The 20,785-nt window shown below is 41.4% G+C and overlaps 2 protein-coding genes across 2 annotated transcripts in view; both read left to right on the forward strand.

Annotated features, from left to right (window-relative positions):
* Nucleotides 1–5,633, forward strand: part of ZC3HAV1 (zinc finger CCCH-type containing, antiviral 1) — a gene marked incomplete at its 5' end in the record, with an annotated part of 66,708 nt that extends 61,075 nt beyond the window's left edge. Inside the window, one exon of the mRNA XM_082661515.1 lies at nt 1,529–5,633. Within this exon, the coding sequence (XP_082517641.1) occupies nt 1,529–1,791 (263 nt within the window). The 3' untranslated portion in view covers nt 1,792–5,633. The remainder of the gene's footprint in view (nt 1–1,528) is intronic.
* Nucleotides 5,634–8,747: 3,114 nt separating this feature from the next.
* On the forward strand, nt 8,748–15,999 carry ZC3HAV1L (ZC3HAV1 like; the record flags this gene model as incomplete). Its single annotated transcript, XM_082662313.1, has 4 exons — nt 8,748–9,124; nt 10,100–10,235; nt 14,411–14,669; nt 15,863–15,999. The coding sequence occupies 4 exons, from the start codon at nt 8,748–8,750 to the stop codon at nt 15,997–15,999; spliced, it is 909 nt and encodes a 302-aa protein (XP_082518439.1).
* Between the last annotated feature and the right edge of the window lie 4,786 nt (nt 16,000–20,785).

Here is a 20,785-nt window from a genome sequence, read left to right on the forward strand (position 1 = left end):
ATGCTCAGTATACTAGTCTTCAGAAAATGCATATTAAAATCAGATCTTTTTGCCCAGTATATTGACAAAAATTAAAAGGATAGATAATATCCAATGTTGGCAAGGATGTGGAGAAAACAGGATTTTATTATTGGTGGTAACATTTTTAGATTACTTTTAGAGGGCGGCTTGTGATATCAAACTTTAATATGCTCATATCCTATGACTCAGCCCCTATAGTTTTGCAGTCTGTTCTACAGAAATATTTACATGGGTTCTCAAAGGTATATTTACTAGGATATTTTAGCATTTATGTAGAAGTATGACTGGTAATAGACAAAAAAAAGTGAAACCAACCTACATTTTCATCAGTTAATTTCAGGATTAATTAAATTAAATTATGATGCATTCTTACAGTGGAATCCTATACAGCCATTAAAAAGAATGAGTTGGGGTTAGATGTACTGACATAGCAAGATTTCTTGGACTAAAGTAGGAAAAAAAGTTGTAGAACAGTTCATATAGCATGATCCCATTTAGGAACAAATAAACATAAAACTTATCAGAGTTTATGTACATATGTGTATGTAAATACATAGAAACAAGTGTGAGAGTATTCCCACCAGGCCATTAACTGTGTTTGGGAAGGAGAGTGGGAGTGTAAATGGTAGGTCAGTATAGCCAGACTTTTAGTTTTTAATTCTAAATATAGCTGAACATCATTTACCCAGAATGGCCTGTATCTGACTTATTCAGGATAAGCAATATTTCTGGAATTCAAACATCTTCATTATGAAAAAAAAAATCAATAATAACACCAAGCAAAAGAAAAGAAAAATGTATTAAACATGTGTCATCGTAAATACAGCAAATTCATTTTACTTATTCATTTTTGCATAGAAAAATCAGAATTTGCAATATATACTCCTTTAAAGGGCAGAAAAACATTGGGCAATAATAAAAATAAAAACAGGAAATTTTAATTTGTCAGGACATGGTTGTTGATCTGCTGCGTTTGGAAACATCAGTGATTATCAGAGGTTGTTTTAGAATTGAGGCGACGGATCAACTGTCTGAAGAGCTCTGCCAGGCTCAGTTGTTTGCTCGTGCTACATCTCGTCCCCATTTTCCCTTTTTCCAGAACCTTCCCATAGTAGTAAATGACTTTTCCTCCTTAGAATGTACACAGTATAATACTCTGTTAGAGTATCTTTGGTTTATCAGTTACAATTCAACTTGCCTTGCATGAATTGGGCCACTGTGATATCAGCAGTTGCTCATTGTATCCGGTGGCTTAACCCCATACCTGTGAATCCTGCAGAGTAGCAGATGTTTCTGTTATTTCAGTAGGGTTACACACTGTATTCAAGTTTACTTGCATAATGAACATTTTTTTAAGTACAAAGGAAAGTTATAAGTATCAGTAAGCTATTGCTGACATATATACTTGGTCAATGCCTATCACGGGATTATGTGTAAATAATCTTATAAACTGTATATCTTCTTTTATAATAATTCTTAACCTTTTTCTTTTTCTGATTATTTCTAGGAAATTACTTCACAAAAGATGCCATTAATTCCCATAAAAATTGCCTGTGTGATCCCAAAAACATCGTTATGTTTGTAGCCCGAGTCCTGGTTGGAGATTTTATTGAAGGACATAAGGCTTACATGAGCCCTCCTCTGCGGTATGACAGCTGTGTGGATACAAGGTTGAATCCCTCTGTTTTTGTCATCCCTCAGAAAGATCAGATTTACCCAGAATATGTGATTGAATATACGGAAACAGACAAAGCCTGCGTGATTAGTTAGAAATGTTGGTTACAGCGTCATAAAGGATGCCATAACTATTCTGTTCACTTATAGAACCAGACTGCCCCAGATAATAGTTAAACGTACATTTCCTCTCCTATAAATGCCTTTGATCAGTGGTTCCCAAACTTTGCTGCACATCTGAATCATCTGGGAAGCTCTAAAACATTCCACTGTCCAGATTTCACCCCATTCCAACGAAATCACTTTTTCTGGGGATAAGAGCCAGGAAGAGGATTGAAACGTGTCTAAAGTTTGGGAATCACTGCCTTAGATGTAACTGGTAAAGGCTCACTTCTAAAACTTCTGTAATTGCAGCAAACTTTCTCTCCCAACTACTCTTTTAGTTTATTGCATGACATGGTTTTGTTTTGGTTAAATTGAAAGAAAATTAATTTGGGAAATTTGAGAGAAATCTAAAAATGCCTATTGAAATAAAGACATAAGACAGTACAAGCAAATCTTGGATGGAAGATGGTGAAAAGTTGGCGGAAAATTCTTAGGGATACACTGGGGAAAAAATGTAAGGGCAATTTAAATGCTAGCACGGACATAACTGCAGTATTATACCTTTTCTTTGTGGTGAAACTGATTTGGGGGCATGCATTTCTTTATCTCTGCGTTTATTTAGGACACTCCATCCAGGTTGACTCTTTCTGAAATTCAATAAAAAAAAGCTGCTAAGTGGGGCTCAGAGAGAAGCAACCAACTGGAGTTAACTGCCCATTTGGGCTCTACGAAATTACGGCAAAGTAGACATTTATATTCTAACTAATATGATTACAGAGAAGGCTTTTTTCAGGTCAGACTTTCATGAAGTGTTGGTTGGTATCTTGGGGGGACTGAGTTGCAGTAACCAGATTCACACAAGCACGACTGAGAAATCTGAGAGCTGTTGTAGTCGTTCCCTGTGGCAGTTGAGGCTCGTCAGGAAATGAGGAGCAGGGCCCTCTGCTGACGGACGGGCCCCTAAGGAGGTGAGATGAGTTTCCTAGTGAGACAGAATCAGAACGAAGAGAACAGTGCCCCAAACAAGCCTCGCACCTGCTAGGGGCTTCTTTTTCTAAATATGACGGATTGTGTGGAATTGCAGCACAATCAGTTTTTAGAGCAGCTGAGGTGCCTGGAACAAGAGTTCCTTTCTTATTACGAATCAGGGTTTTCCTTCCAATTTTCGTTTTCAACGTTGCATAGGAGTCGCCAACATTTCCTGTTACAGTTCCTTCCAGCAGGTATGTTATAAAAATTAATTAGCATTAGAGCTGATTTTATATTAGATTTTAGAGCAGTGCAGAGATCTCTACAGCTCCTTGGCTTTAAAGGGCTCCAACAGTAACAAATGTATAAGATACGTTTTAGGGTAGGGTTATTTTTTGAGAGGCTTGCCGAAAATATTTTCATTCGCTTATTTTTTTCATGGTAGCTTCTGTTTTGGAGTTTTCACTTCCTGATCTGGACCCTCACATTGTAGAGATGCTATGTATCCAACTCTGTCCGACTGCCCACTGGACATCTCTAGCTGGATCTTTCACAGCCATCTCTAATTCAGCATGTCCACAATTGAGCTCTCCATCTGCCTATCTCAAACAAATCAGTTTTTCCCCCAGAAAAACATCTGCTCAAGCAGAAATGCAGAAGTCATCCTTTCTTTCCCTCCCCCTGCACATCTAAGCAGTTCCCATGTTTTCCTCTTTAAATATCTCTTTGTCGCCTTTTAAGTTGTTCTTTGCTTAGCAGCAAGAATTTAAAACTTTTTACTTTCAAAACACAAATCTGATCATGCCTTTAGAATAAAGTTCAAAATCATCATCATGGCTCCAGAGGCTCTCTCCCTTCCCTATGCTCTCATTTATTTTCTTTCACAGTCACCCTGGCTTTCTTTCAGTTCTTCGGTGCCCCTTTTAACCTAGCTCGGTGGTTCTCACCCAGCATTCCTGCCTTTTTTTTTTTTTTAATGACAAATACTTTGTAACATCCTCTTCATTATCCTCAAAATGCAATTCAGTGGTAATATACTCTACCTATAAACAATTTTAGAAGGAAAGTAAAAATTAAATAAAATTAATATCAACATAAAAGGGGATGAAAGGTACATAACTTGGGCACAACTATACTACAAGACCTCATTAAGTAGTCAGACGTTTACATCTACTTATAAAGAATAAATTTGAACTTAAAAGAAGGTAGGAGATCAGAAGCTATTCTGCATAAAGAAGTACGGGAAAATAAAAAAGCAGGGATACGAGTGGACATTGGAATCAAAACTAGTGATACAAAAAAAAAAAAAAACTAGTGATACAGTAACTTATCTGCATATGATAATACTTATTTCTATAAGAGAAAGAACGAAACCACCTTAACTGAAATGAAGATACTATGCAAGAAAATCTAGGGACTTCCCTGGTGGTCCAGTGGTTAGGACTCCGTGCTTCCAATGCAGGGGGCAGTAGTTCGATCTCTGGTTGGGGAACTAAGATCCCACATGCTGTGTAGTGCAGCCAAAAAAATTTAAAAATTAAAAAAAAATAATAAAATAAAATAAACTTAAAAAAAGAGAAACTCTACAGATTGTCGAAATGGAGAAAATGAGGAAATAACTATATTCTTGCAGGCGAGCTCTAGGTCATACACGAATGTCTAGTGAGACATTCAAACTTCGTATAGCATGCAGAATAATTACTTATTGTGAGGAGCTGTCCAACGTATTGCAATATATTCAGCATACTTGGCTCTCACGTACTAAATGCCAGTAGCGCCCTCTCCCCCACTGCCACTATGGTGGCAACCACAAACCCTATCAGATCTATTCACCTCTTTCAGAGCAATTTGTAACATCCCCTTTGCTGTCCTAAGATGATTCAGATACTATAATCTACATGAATTTCTTAAGAAATGAATTTACTGCCCTATCTATTATAATGGAGAAACAGAAGGAAAGAAGTTTGTAATAAAGATAAAATGACTATCAGTGTGTAAATGCTCAGCATGACCACGCTATACGACATCATGAGATAGATACCTACTTCTACTTATAGTGAATAGGTCTGGATTTAAGAGTCGATCAGAGGCTATTTCCTGTAAAGAAGTACAGGAGAAGGAAAGATTATTAGTATGGGTGACACCAGAATGAAAACCAGTATTAGGGTAAGTCATAACAGACCATATACCTTCTCTGTACGTGGTAAGGGAAAGAGCGTAGTTACGTTAATTGAAATAAGGATAATAGGACAAGACAAATTACAGATTGTCTAAGAGGAAAAAAGGAATTATATTTTCTCAGGCGAGCTGTAAGTCCTACATAAATGTCCAACAGGACATTAGAAAGTCGTATAGGGTACCGAATAATTCTTTGTGTGGGACTAACCCATACACTGCAGGGCATCTGTTTTCCCTAGCTACATCCACTCAATGCCAGTAAAAGTCCGCAATTATTGTGAAGCCAACAATCCGTCAATTTCTAAAATACCACAGTGAGAACCACTCAGTTAACACCTAGCATCTTTAGATTAGCTTACTAACCTCCATAAGGAGTCCTTCTATAGATTAAATGGGATGCTTGCCTCCCGGATCTCTGGTTTTTAAAACACTTTGCGCCTTGCTTTGTTCATTTTAAGCATCTGTCCAACCTGGTGTTGTCTGCTTTCCGCATTAGAATGTGAGCTCCATGAGAGCTGAGTCAACCTGTCTTGTTCACTGTGCCACCCCAGATACCTAGCTGACTGCTTGATATGCTGATACATTGGATAAATTTTGTTGAATAACGTAAGCTCAACTTCTTATAATTCAGTAGTTGTATTCCTTCCTGTTCTTCTCCAAGCTCCATTTGAGATTATCTAATAAAAGGAAATAAATATTAATTTTGGCTCTGCTGCTTTTATTTGCTCTATTTCCAGGTATCTCCAAAAAGATAATCAATTGCAGACACCAGTTTATTCAATGGGGGATAGAGGATGTGTGTTGCCCCTTCCAGCTTCATCATTCCAGGACTCAATGACCAAGGAGCCTTTAGCACACTGCCAGGGGAAGGTGGGGTGGCTGTGATGCAGAAGCCTGCAGTTGGTTGGCACATCTTTTGTCTAAGGGCTGAGACAGGGAGACGCTGGAAACTGCTGACGCACCTTAGGGGTGGGACCAGGGCCAGGCTGAGGCACAAAAGTTAAAAAAATGTAAATGATCTTCAGCAGAATTGTCCTATCAGTCACTCCTTCAAAAGCCCTTCTCCACTCTTTTTTTTTTAAATAAATTTATTTATTTATTTATATTTATTTTGGCTGTGTTGCTGCGCGTGGGCTTTCTCTAGTTGCGGCGAGTGGGGGCTACTCTTCGTTGCCGTGCGCGGGCTTCTCATTGCGGTGGCTTCTCTTGTTGCGGAGCACGGGCTCTAGGCGCATGGGTGTCAGTAGTTGTGTCACGCAGGCTTCAGTAGTTGTGGCTCGCGGGCTCTGGAGTGCAGGCTCAGTAGTTGTGGCGCACGGGCTTAGTAGCTCCGCGGCATGTGGGATCCTCCCAGACCAGGGCTCAAACCCGTGTCCCCTGCATTGGCAGGCGGATTCTTAACCACTGTGCCACCAGGAAGTCCCCACTCATTCGTTTTTATTTATTATTATTATTATTTTTTTTTTTTTTCCGGTACGCGGGCCTCTCACTGTTGTGGCCTCTCCCGTTGCGGAGCACAGGCTCCGGACGCGCAGGCCCAGCGGCCATGGCTCATGGGACCAGCCGCTTTGCGGCATGTGGGATCTTCCCGGACTGGGGCACGAACCCGTGTCCCCTGCATCGGCAGGTGGACTCCCAGCCACTGCGCCACCAGGGAAGCCCCTCATTCGTTTTTAATCATAAAGCTTTGGATGGAGAGAGAAAACCTTTATATGGCAACATAGATATGATTAAAGTGAAGGCAAAATTTGCCATTTGATATGGACTTCAATGTAAATAAAACAATGTATAGCCAACCCACTGCTGTCAAAAACACCTACATTCAAATATACAAAGTGGCATCAAACCAAGCATGAGCAGATGTTTGAGTTTTTCCACTTAGTTATTTGTTCCATTTGTTTATTTACTTTGCCGTAGCAGGCTCTCAATTTTTCAGAAATGTTTGATGTTGCTACTCCCCAAGGTTCTATCCTCCCATCTCTGTTCCTCACTTTATTTGTGCTGAGTGACCTTAACAACTCTCACAGCTTCAATTACTAGTACTCTGATGTCACTCAAATAGATAGTCTCTTCAATCTTTCTTAAGCTCTTGACTTGTAAATACACCTGCCCACTGAGCATCTTCTCTTGGATTGCCCACTGCAAACAACACCATAAAAATTGAGATGATAATCCCTCAACTCCTGTTTCTCTTCTGTTATTCCTTATCCTGTCCTGCTTTTCTAGAAATCCATTCTCATTACTGCCAGGGATCTTTCTAAAACACCTATCCTACATTAGAAGTGTTAAGGAAAGTTACAGTTACTTTTGTTAATTATGAAAATGATGTTAGGATTATGTAGGAAAATTTACCATTTTTAAAAGTCATGCCTACTGAAGTATTTAGGATTGAATTATCTAGAAATTGAAATGGAAACTTACAAGTTCTCAGCCAAAACAATCAGGCAAATAAAATAGGACGAAGTGTTAAGATTTTATAACACGAGGAAATAGATATATAGGGGTGCTTATTTCACTGTCCTCTAATTTCCTGCTTGAAAAATTGTCAACTACAAATTTTTTTAAAAAACAAAAACAAAATAAAAAACACCTATCCTACAATATAGCCAGGCACTGTTTTTAAGTGTTGGGGATACAGCAAGGAATAAGACACACAAAATTCCTGCTTTCACATGTTTGAATTCTACAAATATATAAATAAGTAAGAAGAAAGACATGAGTGATAAGTTCCATGCAGAGACCTGGGTGCTACTTTAGGAAGGGCCTTGCTAAAGAGAAGACATTTAAGCTCAGAGTTGAATGACAAAAAGGAGACATCTAGAAAGGGGTGCGGGGCAGCATTCTAGGCAGAGGGATCACCGTCACTTGCCAGCGGAAATTCCTTCAGTAGCCTCCCAAAGTCTTCCGTAAATCCAAATTTCTTAACACGGCAGAGAAGGTCTTCTGGCATCTGGAAGCTAAAGTGGCCTTCCTCTTTGGCTTCTTTATGTGACATTAACTCGTTTAATCCTCACAACCGCCCTGTTAAGACAGCAACTCGGCTAGTTGATTTCCTCAATTATGTTTTATTCATCTTTATACTCTGTTGCTGCATTAGCGGTTGGCTCAAAAATAGTCATTAAATCAGCGTGGTGTTGGGCAAAAAGATAGTTCCTTAGTAAATGTACAGGTCTAAACAGGTGCTGTCCAACAGAAATATAAAGTGAGCCATTTTACATTTTCTCATAGCTACATTAGAAGTAAAAGAAACAGATGAAATTATAATAACGTTTTATTTAAATATTATCAGTTTAACATCATGAATATGAAGTTTACACTCTGCATTCTAAAGTTTCCAAATCCGGTGTATGTGTATTTCACACTTGAAGCACGTTCCAACTCGCACTGGTCACATTTCAAATGCTCAACTGTGGCTGGTGGCTAGGTCCTGAGGTCTTCCTCTCCCAGCTACCTAACGCCGTCCAGCTAGGCAACTTCTACCACATTCCCTGTTTCATCTTCTTTGTAGCCCTTACCAGTATCTCAGATTCCCCCCGACTCTACGAGCCCCTCCAGACGAGGACTTAACCTTGAAGGGTGCCTGGCGCAGAGCAGGCGCTCAATCAAGTCTGTCCCCGCCCGATCCGCGCCCAGGGTGGACCCAGGCCCCGGGTCCCGCCTCTCTGCGCCGCGGCCCGCGGGCGGCCGCCCCTCGCCCACCCTCCCCCCGGCCCGCCCCGGGAACGGGGTTTGTAGTCGTGGACGTGACTGGGAGGAGTCTGCCCGCCTCGGATTTCCGCACAAGGAGCCGGGCCGCGACCATGGCGGAGCCCACGGTATGCTCGTTCCTCACCAAGGTGCTGTGCGCCCACGGCGGCCGCATGTTCCTGCAGGATCTGCGCGGCCACGTGGAGCTCTCGGAGGCCCGGCTGCGGGACGTGCTGCGCCAGGCCGGGCCCGACCGCTTCCTGCTGCAGGAGGTGGAGGTGCGGGAGGACCCGTGGGACGCCGAGGCCGAGGTGGCGGCCGGCGAGGGCTGCGCGGGCGGCGGCGGCGGCGGCCCCTCGGCCTGGCGGGTTGTGGCTGTGTCCTCCGCGCGCCTCTGCGCTCGCTACCAGCGCGGCGAGTGCCAGGCCTGCGACCAGCTGCACCTCTGCCGCCGCCACATGATGGGCAAGTGCCCGAACCGCGACTGCTGGTGAGGCTGCGGACGGGTCGGGGCGGCGGGCGGGACGCGGCGGTCAGGGCGCACGGGCCGCGGGCCTGGCCTGGCCAGCCGGAAGCGGGACCCAGCTAAGCAGTAAGAAAAGGGGTCGTTGGTCCGGGCCTGACGCCCCCCTCCGGAAGGGCGGAAGGAAAGCCCCGGGAAGGGGCCTCTCAGGGTCCTTCGCTGGGAGGCCTCCCCGCGCTCCCAGCTGCGGAATGAGGCGGAAGATCGTCGGGACTTGGACTTCTCAACAGCTTCCCCCGCCCCACATTGCAGCTTCTTTCCCCCCCCCGCCCCCCGAGATCTTCCACAGCACGGCCGGAATAAACAGGTTGGGACTTTTGCGTTCATTTCCACCAGTGGCCCTTTGGGGGCCATTTGAGGACCCCATGAGATTCATGGATCCTTTATCCAGAGATCGGCCCTTCCCACTTGAGCACAGTTTTACAGACGCGAGTCTGTGCTCTCTAGGTTTAGAAAGAGCGGTTTAGTTTGCCTCCCCCGCTCCAGGAAACTGAGGGCTGGATGATTTGGAAGAGGTCGTTAGAGGCGGCCTCCTAACTCCAGTTTTCCTCGGTTTCCTCTAGCCCCCCAAAGCGGAGTGGGGGGAGGAGGCATGCTTTCTGTTTAAGGTTGGTGGATGGTGGGGTGCGCAGCCGCTTGGGGTGGAGAAGGCCCAGTGCGGTCCTCTGCAGAACCCACCCACGGGCACCCTCTGTCAAGGCAGATGACTGGGGGAGGGGTCCCTTTGGCCTTAAAGCATCCTCATTCAGAATTAAATGGCTCTGGGAGGGGAGTTGCTTCATCCCAGCTTTCTTATTATCAGAGCTTATTAGACTGTAGTATCCATGGGTTCATGGAAAATTGCGTAACTTCACCTGCAAGTTGAAAGTGACCCTAGGGAAGGGATTTGACAGTCTGGCCCCTCCTTCATCTGGGCCTCTGATCTAGACCTTTGTGTTCTAGGTCTACCTGCACCCTTTCTCATGATATCCACATACCTGTCAACATCCAAGTCCTGAAAAACCAGGGACTGTTTGGTCTCAATGAGGCCCAGCTTCGGATCCTTCTTTTGCAGAATGACCCCTGCCTTTTACCAGAGGTGAGTCACTAAGGAGTCACCCTCATATTGTCTGCACCTTGAAAAAAGTCAGGGGAGAACATCAACAATCTGCTTACAGAGGACAGCCTGAGGGGAAGGGGGGGTGGGTATGATACAGTGCTGGCCTTTCTGCAGTCTATGATTTTATTGGGCTTTTATACACAAGAAGTGTGGTATAGAAATAATAATAATGGCTACTGTTTTTTTTGAGTTCTTACTGAATGCTGACTAATTTGTATACCTTAGCTGATTAATAATAGCCTATGAGTGAGGTATGCCTGTCCCCATTTTACAGGGGAGGCAACTGAGGCTCGATTAAATAACTTGCCCAGGGTCACATAGAAAATGGCAGATTTGAATTTAGTTTTGTCTGATTACGAAGCCTGTGTTCTGTGAATTACCTGTTTATACTTTTGTTGACTTTTCTATCCAGGCGTTTGTCTTTTCCTGTTAATTCATAAGATGTCTTTAACGATACAGATCCCTTTTTTGGTCACATTTGTTACAAATATCCCCCCCATTTACTTTTTGGGGGCTTTAGATATTAATTTGAATTGTTTTGGAACTACATTATGTTGTTCCAAAGGTACCCATTATAACTGCTATAATGGCAGAATTAGCACATTTGCATCTGTTTAGCTATACACAAAGAATTTTTTAAACGGAAGGGTTGGAATCCCCAAAGGAAGTATTACGAGAGATCTTGGCAGGAAGGGAGAGGAGGATGCGGCAGGTATAGGGGGGCGGGGGGGGGCGGTCTGTTTTGTCTCAGAGAGAAGGGGCAGTGCAACTTCTGTTTACCTTTAGTGTTGATGAGTTTTTTTGACTTATAGAAGCTTAACATTTTTCGGTTGTTAAACTTAATGCATTTTTTTCTTTATGGCTTCTACCCGAGTACCCTGGGTCCAGCCTCATCTTGTCATACTAGACTATGTCAGTGTTCTGTGAGCAGTTGATGGGTTAGCTGCATTTAAGATAGGAGCCTGCCTTCGGTCTAATCATCTGGAACTGGAGGTGTGTGGCATGTGGCACAAAACACGGCCACTTAGGCAGCAGGGACCTTGGACAAGCACAGTGGATGAGGCAGGAGTGGTACCTCACGTCTCGTGTGTGAGAATGCCTGGTGATTCCTTTCTGCCACACTCCTAAAGATTCAGTATGTAATATAGGTACAGTACACATAAAAAATCAATAAGGGGCAAGTATTGTGATATTGTGATTTATAATAAGAAATATATATTTGGTCTTTGTCTCTGCCCCTGGCACAGAGTTCCTAAGACCCTTGGAATTTCCTAAATTTTTTTTTAACTTTTTATTTTATATTGGATTACAGTTGATTAACAATGTAGTGATAGTTTCAGGTGTACAGCAGAGTGATTCAATTATACATATACATGTATCTATTTTTTTCATATTGTTTTCCCATTTAGGTTGTTACATAATATTGAGCAGAGTTTCCTGTGCTATACAGTAGGTCCTTGTTGGTTATCCATTTTACTTTTTTAAAAAATTAATTAATTTATTTACTTATTAATTTCTGGCTGTGTTGGGTCTTCGTTGCTGCGCGTGGGCTTTCTCTAGTTGTGGTGAGCAGGGGCTGCTCTTCGTTGCGGTGAGCAGGCTTCTCACTGCAATGGCTTCTCCTGTTGCAGAGCACAGGCTCTAGGTGCGCGGGCTTCAGTAGTTGCAGCACCTGGGCTCAGTATTTGTGGTGTGCGGGCTTCAGTAGTTGTGGTACACAGGCTTAGTTGCTCCGTGGCATGTGGGATCTGCCCGCACCAGGGCTCGAACCCATGTCCCGTTGGCAGGCGGATTCTTAACCTCTGCACTACCAGGGAAGTCCCTGGTTATCCATTTTAAATATAACAGTGTGTACATTTCAAACGTGAGAGCGATAAAAAGTGACTTTTGTTATGTTCATGTGGTGACTTTTGGAAAGCCTCTAGGTAACCTAGGGATGGGAGCTGGTTTCCCTAATAACCAGTCATGTGATTAGAAGGTTGGAGCTTTCAGTCCCACTCCCACCTCCTGGGAGGGAAAAGGGCCTAGAGATTGAGTTCAATTACCAATGGCCCGTGATTTAAACAATCATGCCTATGTAATGAAGCCTCCATAAAAAACCCAAAAGGATGGCTTTAGGAGAGCTTCCAGGTTGGTGAACATGTGGAGGTGCCGGGAGAGTGGCGCCCAGATAAAGCATGGAAGCTCCACACCCTTTCCCACATACCTTGCCCTATGCATCTCTTCCATCCAACTATTCCTGAGTTATATATCCTTTTATAATAAACTGGGCATAGAGACTCAAACCATCATATCTTAAAATATAAACTACTTTCATTAAACTGTGTGATACTGGTTCCAGAATGTACAGGAGATCAAAGAAAACAGATCCTAGACCTAGCCCCCAAGTCAGAATAATCTATTGCTTCAAGATTTACTAGAGCTGAGCAATTAAGACCATATGTGCTTAATAGTGTCTTGTAGAAGCCTTAACTTACACTCATTTTGTGAGTTTTTTTACATTTTTATTTTAATGCTTATATTTTTCAAAAAACTGTTCTGGCTTCCTGTTTCTTTTTTTCATTAATTGATTCTCACTTCTTTCCTTTTTCAGATGAGCTTTGGAATCATTCAAATTCCTAAAACTATTTTATAGGAATTCTTTGGGGGAGGTAGGAATTGCACTAAAATTATGGGTTCATTTTAGAAAATTGGCATCACAATCACAGGCAGCATACCGTGTTTTGGCTTACTGATTGAAGTATAATTGATGTGCAGTATTATGTTGGTTTCATATGTGTGACGTTTAAATACATATGGAATGATCACCATGGTAAGTCTAATAATCATCTGTCTGCATACAAAGTTATTACAGTATTATTGACCATATTCTTTATGCTGTATATTATATCACCATGACTTTAAAAAAATTTTTTATTGGAGTATAGTTGATTTACAATGTTGTGTTAGATTCTGCTGTACAGCAAAGTGAATCAGTTTTACAGACACATATATCCACTCTTCTTTAGATTCTTTTCCCATGTAGGTCATTACGGAGTATTGAGTAGAGTTCCCTGTGCTATGCAGTAGGTCCTTATTAGTTATGTTTTATATATAGTAGTCTGTATATGTCAATCCCAATCTCCCAATTTATCCCTCCTCCTTTCCCCTCTGGTAACCATAAGTTGTTTTTTTTTTTTACATCTGTGACTCTATTTCTGTTTTGTAAATAAGTTCATTTGTATCATGTTTTTAGATTCCACATATAAGCAGTATCATATGATATCTTTGTCTTACTTACTTCACTCAGTATGACAATCTCTGGATCCATCCGTGTTGCTGCAGATGGCATTATTTCATTCTTTTTTTTTTATGGCTGAGTAATACTGCATTGCATGTATGTACCACATCTTCTTTATCCATTCCTCTGTTGATGGACATTTAGGTTGCTTCCATGTCCTGGCTATTGTAAATAGTGCTGCAATGAACACTGGGGTGCATGTATCTTTTCGAATTACGGTTTTCTCTGGACATATGCCTAGGAGTGGGATTGCTGGATCATATGGTAGCTCTAGTTTTAGTGTCCATACTGTTCTCCATAATGATTGTACCAATTTACATTCCCACCAACAGTGTAGGAGGGTTCCCTTTTCTCCACACCCTTTCCAGCATTTATTTGTAGACTTTTTGATGATGGCCATTCTGACAGGTATGAGGTGATACTTCATTGTAGTTTTCATTTGCATTTCTCTAATAATTCGTGATGTTGAGCATCTTTTCATGTGTCTCTTGGCCATCTGTATGTCTTCTTTGGAGAAGTGTCTATTTAGATCTTCTGCCCACTTTTTTTTTTTTTTTTTTTTGCGGTACGCGGGCCTCTCACTGTTGTGGCCTCTCCCGTTGCGGAGCACAGGCTCCGGACGCGCAGGCTCAGTAGCCATGGCTCACAGACCCAGCCGCTCCGCGGCATGTGGGATCCTCCTAGACCGGGGCACGAACCCGCGTCCCCTGCATCGGCAGGCGGACTCTCAACCACTGCGCCACCAGGGAAGCCCCCATAATGATTTTAATAGCCACTGATGATCAGAAGGTGCCATTTAGAGAAGCTGTCCTTTATTGGCTTAAGAGATACAGTGAAAATGAATGTCCTAAGTGTTGCTTCACTTCTGTACCAGGTCTGTTTGCTCTACAACAAAGGTGAAGCCCTGTATGGTTACTGCAACCTCAAGGATAAATGCAACAAGTTTCACGTGTGCAAGTCCTTTGTCAGGGGAGAGTGCAGGCTGCCGAAGTGCAAGCGGTCTCATCAGCTAATTCACGCTACATCCCTGCAGCTGCTGCAGGACCAAGGATTGAATATTCCAAGTGTCGTTAATTTTCAGATAATTGCTACCTACAAGCACATGAAGCTGCACAAGATGCTTGAAAATAAAGGTGAGACTCTCAGAGGTAGACAAAACGCTGTCAACAGTGTAGTGCTGAGCTGCAAGTGAGTCTGGGGAAAAAGCACTTCCTAGGTTAATTGCTGCTCTGTCCTTGGGGAAGCTTCATCAGTCAACATTCTATGATACGGAGCTGTGGTTCTAACCAAAGGAGGGAAGGGATGGAGTTTATTTTCAGCGCTGCCAGCTAATAGCCTCTGCCCAAGTGTTTGAACAGTGTAGCTCCTCGGTAAGTTGGGGGTCAGGAAGTAGGAAGAACAGTCTTAACCGCTTTGGTAGGTGAAAAGAGGAGGGAGGTGGGCTAGTGACTAGAATCTAGGTAAGGATAATGTAGGGATGGCTTTCTTTCATTAAATTGAGTTAAAGTTTTTTCTTAAATTTTTAGGAAATTTTAACGACATTACAGAAGAATTTGGAAAATAGAGAGTAAAAATAAAAATCACATATGACTCCACTCACTCTAATCCATAATAATTGGTACTATTTAATTATAGGCCCTTCAGTCCTGTTACTAGAAAATACTAGTCCAGTGGTGGTCAAAGTCTGCATTAGTTTAGTATCTTTCGTTTTCACGTTCTACAACATCATAAATATCTTCTCATATTGCCACATAGTCTGTCCTTTTTTAAGGTCTATAAAGTGTGGCTTGGTTTTCTTAAATCACAATGCAAGAGTACTTATTCCATTAGATTTGCTTATAGCTGAAAATCAGTTTCATTGGGTGGTGGGCTTTGGAGAATTGCTGATAGGAAAACCAGATCATCAAAGTCAGAGTCCCTAAGCTTTACTATGGAATTTTCTTGTGTTGGGATGGTAGTGGCCGACTATGAGTGGTGGTTTGAAGGTAGGGAGGGTTCTGCATGTACCAGTGTCAGAGGCTGTGTAGTTGTGTCCCTAAATGGTGGCAGGGACATTCTGCCCTGTACTGTGGGTAGGGCCTGTTATTCTCTTGATCTGGTCTTGTTTAGTGGGTCTCTCCTAGCTAGGAAATGGGACTTTCTGCTTGCTGTTGAGATATATAAATATATATGTATATTTTACTCCGGAAGACACGAACTCTCCAAATACAAAGTGTTGGGAGTTTTATCGGTGATCTGATTAGCTGGGCTGATGATCCCAATGTAGAATGAAATTTAGAGTAAAGGGGTATGTCAGGAAACCTCATCTTTTTCTTCTTCTTTTTAGATAATTCAGCTTCTTCTGCTGAGCATTCCCAGGGCCTTGAGAAACAAGGAGTACACGTAGCTAGGGCTGCAGAGGCCGGTCCTCTGGTCTCTGGCCCTGCTGCGTCAGCCAAGAAGCCATGTGCAGGTAAACCTTAGAGGACGTCAGTGAAATAAGAAGAACGTTGTCCAATTGGAAGGTCTGAAAACAAAGCTTCTGTTGAGATATAATTTGTAACCATTCACTCATTTAATCGTTTATTAATAACAGCCATAATGATACCTACCTCACAGGTTGTGGTGAGAATTAAAGAAGATGGAGAAGGAGAAAATGCCAGATTGGGAGGATAAAATTGGGGGTGCGTGGTTGAGGATGAGGTTAGACATTGAACAGGCAAAGGGAGAGTAAAACCTGAGAGTAGATGAGGTCAGTCCTGGGCAAATCCTGCAGTTCCTGAGAGCTTTCCCCGGGCTGGCCGGCCAGAGCTCTTAAAGGGGCAGGCTCCTGCGGACTTGTTCTGAGACCCAGCCAAGTGCTTTTCTGTACGCCCATATACATAGTTTTTACATTGTGGTATTCAGGGACTACATACACTTTATGCTCTTTTTTTTTTTTTTTTTTTTTGCTTAATATTCCATAACCATCTCTCCATATTTGTTCACATTTATCATGTGTAATCATTTTCATGCACAGATACACTAATGTATCATCGTTTGCTTAACTAGTTCCATTATTCTGGGATATTTTGATTCTAACAAATTTTGAATATAACTCTTTTCTTAAAATCCACACAATATTAAGTTTTTACGTTATTCTTTACTTTTGCTTCACGTATAGTTGCTGAATGATACTCTTGATTTTCATTTCTTTAAAAATACATGCGGGAATTCCCTGGCGGTCCAGTGGTTAGGACTCTGCGCTTCCATTGCAGGGGGCATGGGTTAAAATATATATATATATGCAAGTTAATATTCTTCCGTATGTCTTCTTTCCATATGTCTTTATTTTGTGTAGTTTGTACATGCCCTTAATTGCTGGGGCCCTCCTCTGTGCTGATGTGACTTGGCCTTTAATAGGCTCCTTAATTTTCGTAAAAGCATGTTGACTGTATATGATACGGTATCCACCTCTCGTGGATCCATCCTCGGCCGGCACTGCAGAGTATATAACTTACAGGTGCTCCCCAGAGATTTCTACCTCACTCTGCGTACTCTCCATTTCTTTTACCAAAGTCTCAGATTCCTGTAGTATGAAGGATGCGTAGCTCATACATTCCTCTAAGTTGTATCCATTCTTTCTGTGATCAGGATGGACCATCAGAAATCTATATACCTCGCCCATTCCATACTGACTTCTCCCTTCTCCCCTTCTCTCTGCCGCTGCCCACCCAGCTGTCTCTTTTTAGTTGTACCTGGTGTTTATTTCCTTGTTTTCATCAAGGGGTACCACAGAGAAGCAGCTTTGTGAAATTCTTTCCTGTGTTTGTTGTATTAATAGCCACAAATGTTGGTGTGTAAAGTTTTTTTTTTTTTTAATTTAACTGTCTGGCAATAAAATAACATTTGAGAAATAGGGCCAACGTAGTGAGCTTTTCATCAAGCTAAATTTATTTAATTTAGAATTTTTTTTTTTTTTTTTGCGGTACGCGGGCCTCTCACTGCTGTGGCCTCTCCCGTTGTGGAGCACAGGCTCCGGACGCGCAGGCCCAGCGGCCATGACTCACGGGCCCAGCCTCTCCGCGGCATGTGGGATCCTCCCGGACGGGGGCACGAACCCGCGTCCCCTGCATCGGCAGGCGGACTCTCAACCACTGCGCCACCAGGGAAGCCCGCTAGAAAATTTTTAATCATGAAAACTTTTCTTTTCCATTGGGGGAGGTGTGCAGAACTGTCCTTTTTAAAGTGAGAAGGTGCTGTGTTTTCTCCTAATGAGTAAGAGCCACACAACTTATGTTAAGCTCTTCATTTTGGTTGCCAACAACAGTATTTCTGAAAGCTCTTATGTTTTGCGTATTTGCTTCTTTTTTCTTAGTTACAATTTCTCCGGTGCTAATTAAAAAATTATCTTTATATTTTATTATTATTATTTACGTTTTATTCTTTTACTGTTATATTTCTTTTGTAAGCCATGTTAAATCCTTAATGGAAACAGTATAGTGTATAAATGCATATTCTTTACATTAAAAGACTTAGTAGATTTTTACATTATTGTGTTTTTTATATATATATATATATATTTTTATTTTTATTTTTATTTTTTTTTTTTGGCGGTTCGCGGACCTCTCACTACTGTGGCCTCCTGTTGCGGAGCACAGGCTCCGGACGCGCAGGCTCAGTGGCCATGGCTCACGGGCCCAGCCGCTCTGCGGCATGTGGGATCTTCCCGGACCACTGGGGCACGAACCCGTGTTCCCAGCATCGGCAAGCGGACTGTCAACCATTGTGTCACCAGGGAAGCCCCTCTTTTTATATACCTTATAATTATGCCTTTATATATGAAGTTATTGACCCTTTGTAATCTTTGTTGCAATATTTTATTCAATTCTATAATATTGCATTTTAATCTTAGTTCCATTGGTATTCATCCTATAAAAACATTTTATGTAATCATACCTGTCTCTTATTTTAATTTGATGGTTCAGCTGTTAGAGAGTTATCAGATTAGAATTTCTTTGGCAATTTATCAGGGCTTATGAGATGAAGCTGCACATCTGTAGGCTTCACAAATTCCAAATACCCTAAATTGAATGACTGACTTTCCTCCAGACTTGTTCCTCCTTTTGTTCTTTATTTTGGAGTGTCAGCACCAAATGACTTAAGCCAAAAACCTGCAAATTGTCCTATACTTTTCCTTTCTTCTTATTCCCTCTGTCAGATTGGTTACCCCGTGTTGCAGAATTTTCCACTTTAAAAATCTTGCAAATTTTTATCCTCTCTACCCCTTTCTTTCCATCCCCAACACACTGCCTTTTTCTAAACCCTCATCACCTCTTGCATTTAATTTACAGATTCATAACTCAGTGGTTTTCAAGTCTGTCTTGGGAGAGTTTTTTGTAGGAAGTGCGAGATGGACCCCTGTTCCACTTCAAGGATGGTACCCCCATTGTAATTTTTAATATAATAGGCTTTTGTGGATGTCATTGATCTGCTTACCACCCTTCTCTCCCCCTGCTGCCTGGTTGACCTTTTGAAATGCAGACCTAATCGTATTGCTTTTTTCTGCCATAACCTTCATTGGTCCCCATCACGGAGGATAGAAGTCATAAAACTCAAATCCCTACAGGGACTAGAAAGTTAAGATAAATGGATAAAGTGAGGTGGATGTGAGAGGAATGGGGGAAGAGAGGAAGTGCCGTGGCAAACTGTCCCATCTAAAAGGGACAACTGCCTCTTGCTTCCACGTGGGAATGCGGGGCCCAATTTGACGTATCATCCAATTTGTCAAAAGCAGCCACAAATCCAGAAATTTTTATGATAAATTTTCTGATTTTAAAATATTGACTTTTAATTGAGTTCTTAAAATGCAGCCCAATATTGCGTGTATTGACCTACTTGCAGTTTTGGGGATGTGCCGTTTTATCTTGTGACTCTATTTGCAAATGATGCTCCCTGTAAGTGCCACTCCTTCCCTCCTCCTGCCTCAAAACCTGGCAAAATTAGATTATTTAAAATGTCAGGTTAGCCTTTCCTGACCCCAAGACAGGCAGCTCTCCTAGTGTTCTCAAAGCTCTAGCACTTCGTACATTGCATTGCAATGCTTTTATTCCCCGGCTTTGAGCAAAAACATTATTTACTTTTTTGGTAATTATAACACTTGGTAGTTAAATAGTTTTTGCCGTATAATGAATTAAACTCTGCGTTTGAATCTGTTGATTCAGTATCGTATTGCTCTCGTTGATTCCCTTTCTCCTCACATGTTTTTAGTATTCAAAGGATCTTTTTTCCCTGAGGAATGTGTTATATAAGGTAAACATCATTTTGATGCTTCGGTTTGAATTGTCTAGGTCTAAAATTAATTCTTTATGACTTACGTTTATGATACTAACGCTTTCCATCAAGGAATTAAGTCTTCATTATTGACGTATTTCTTGATTTCTTTCATTATAATTTGTTCATGTTTTTGTCTAGGTCATGAATATCCCTTATTGCATAAATTCTTTCTTGGCTAAATATATCTGTATTGCTACTAAGTATGGGAATCTCTATCTTCACAATGCTATTGATTTTCAAAATATTTGTCTTTAGGTGAGTTGTCTTTGTTCTAACAGTATTAGATGGCTTGTCTGGTTTTTTTTTTTTAAATATAAAATTGTAGCTGCAAAAATATTTGTCTTATGTATTTCTATTATATCTTTTTGTTAAATAAAACTGTAATAAGATATTTTTGGATATTTCCTCATTTAATATGAAGTTAATTATTGGTTTTAAACAAATATTCTCTATTATAATAAGGGAAATAACATCCTTTATTCTTGTTTATTAGAAGCTTTTGGTAGGAATTGGTATCTTTTGATATAATCATATAATGTTAATCATTTAAGTTACCTAATATGATTATATTCATGGTTTTCATGATACTAAAACATCCTTAAATTCTTGAGTAAGCTCCACTTGATAATGCCATGTATTCTTTTAATGTATTTTTTATCCTATTTGGTAACTTTCAAGTGTATGCATCTAAACATTCATAAATAAATTTCATTTATATGTTATATGTGTATGTAATAATTTCCTTTTTATTGCTATATTCTCAAAATATAAATTTTATTCTAGGTACTGTTTTGAATTTTTGTAAATTGATTTGTAATGTTATTATAATTTTTTTTTTTTTTTGCGGTACGCAGGCCTCTCACTGTTGTGGCCTCTCCCGTTGCGGAGCACAGGCTCCGGACGCGCAGGCTCAGCGGCCATGGCTTACGGGCCTAGCCGCTCCGTGGCATGTGGG

Source organism: Grampus griseus (genome assembly GCF_964374135.1).
Source record: "Grampus griseus genome assembly, chromosome: 9".
NCBI classification, from domain to species: domain Eukaryota; kingdom Metazoa; phylum Chordata; class Mammalia; order Artiodactyla; family Delphinidae; genus Grampus; species Grampus griseus.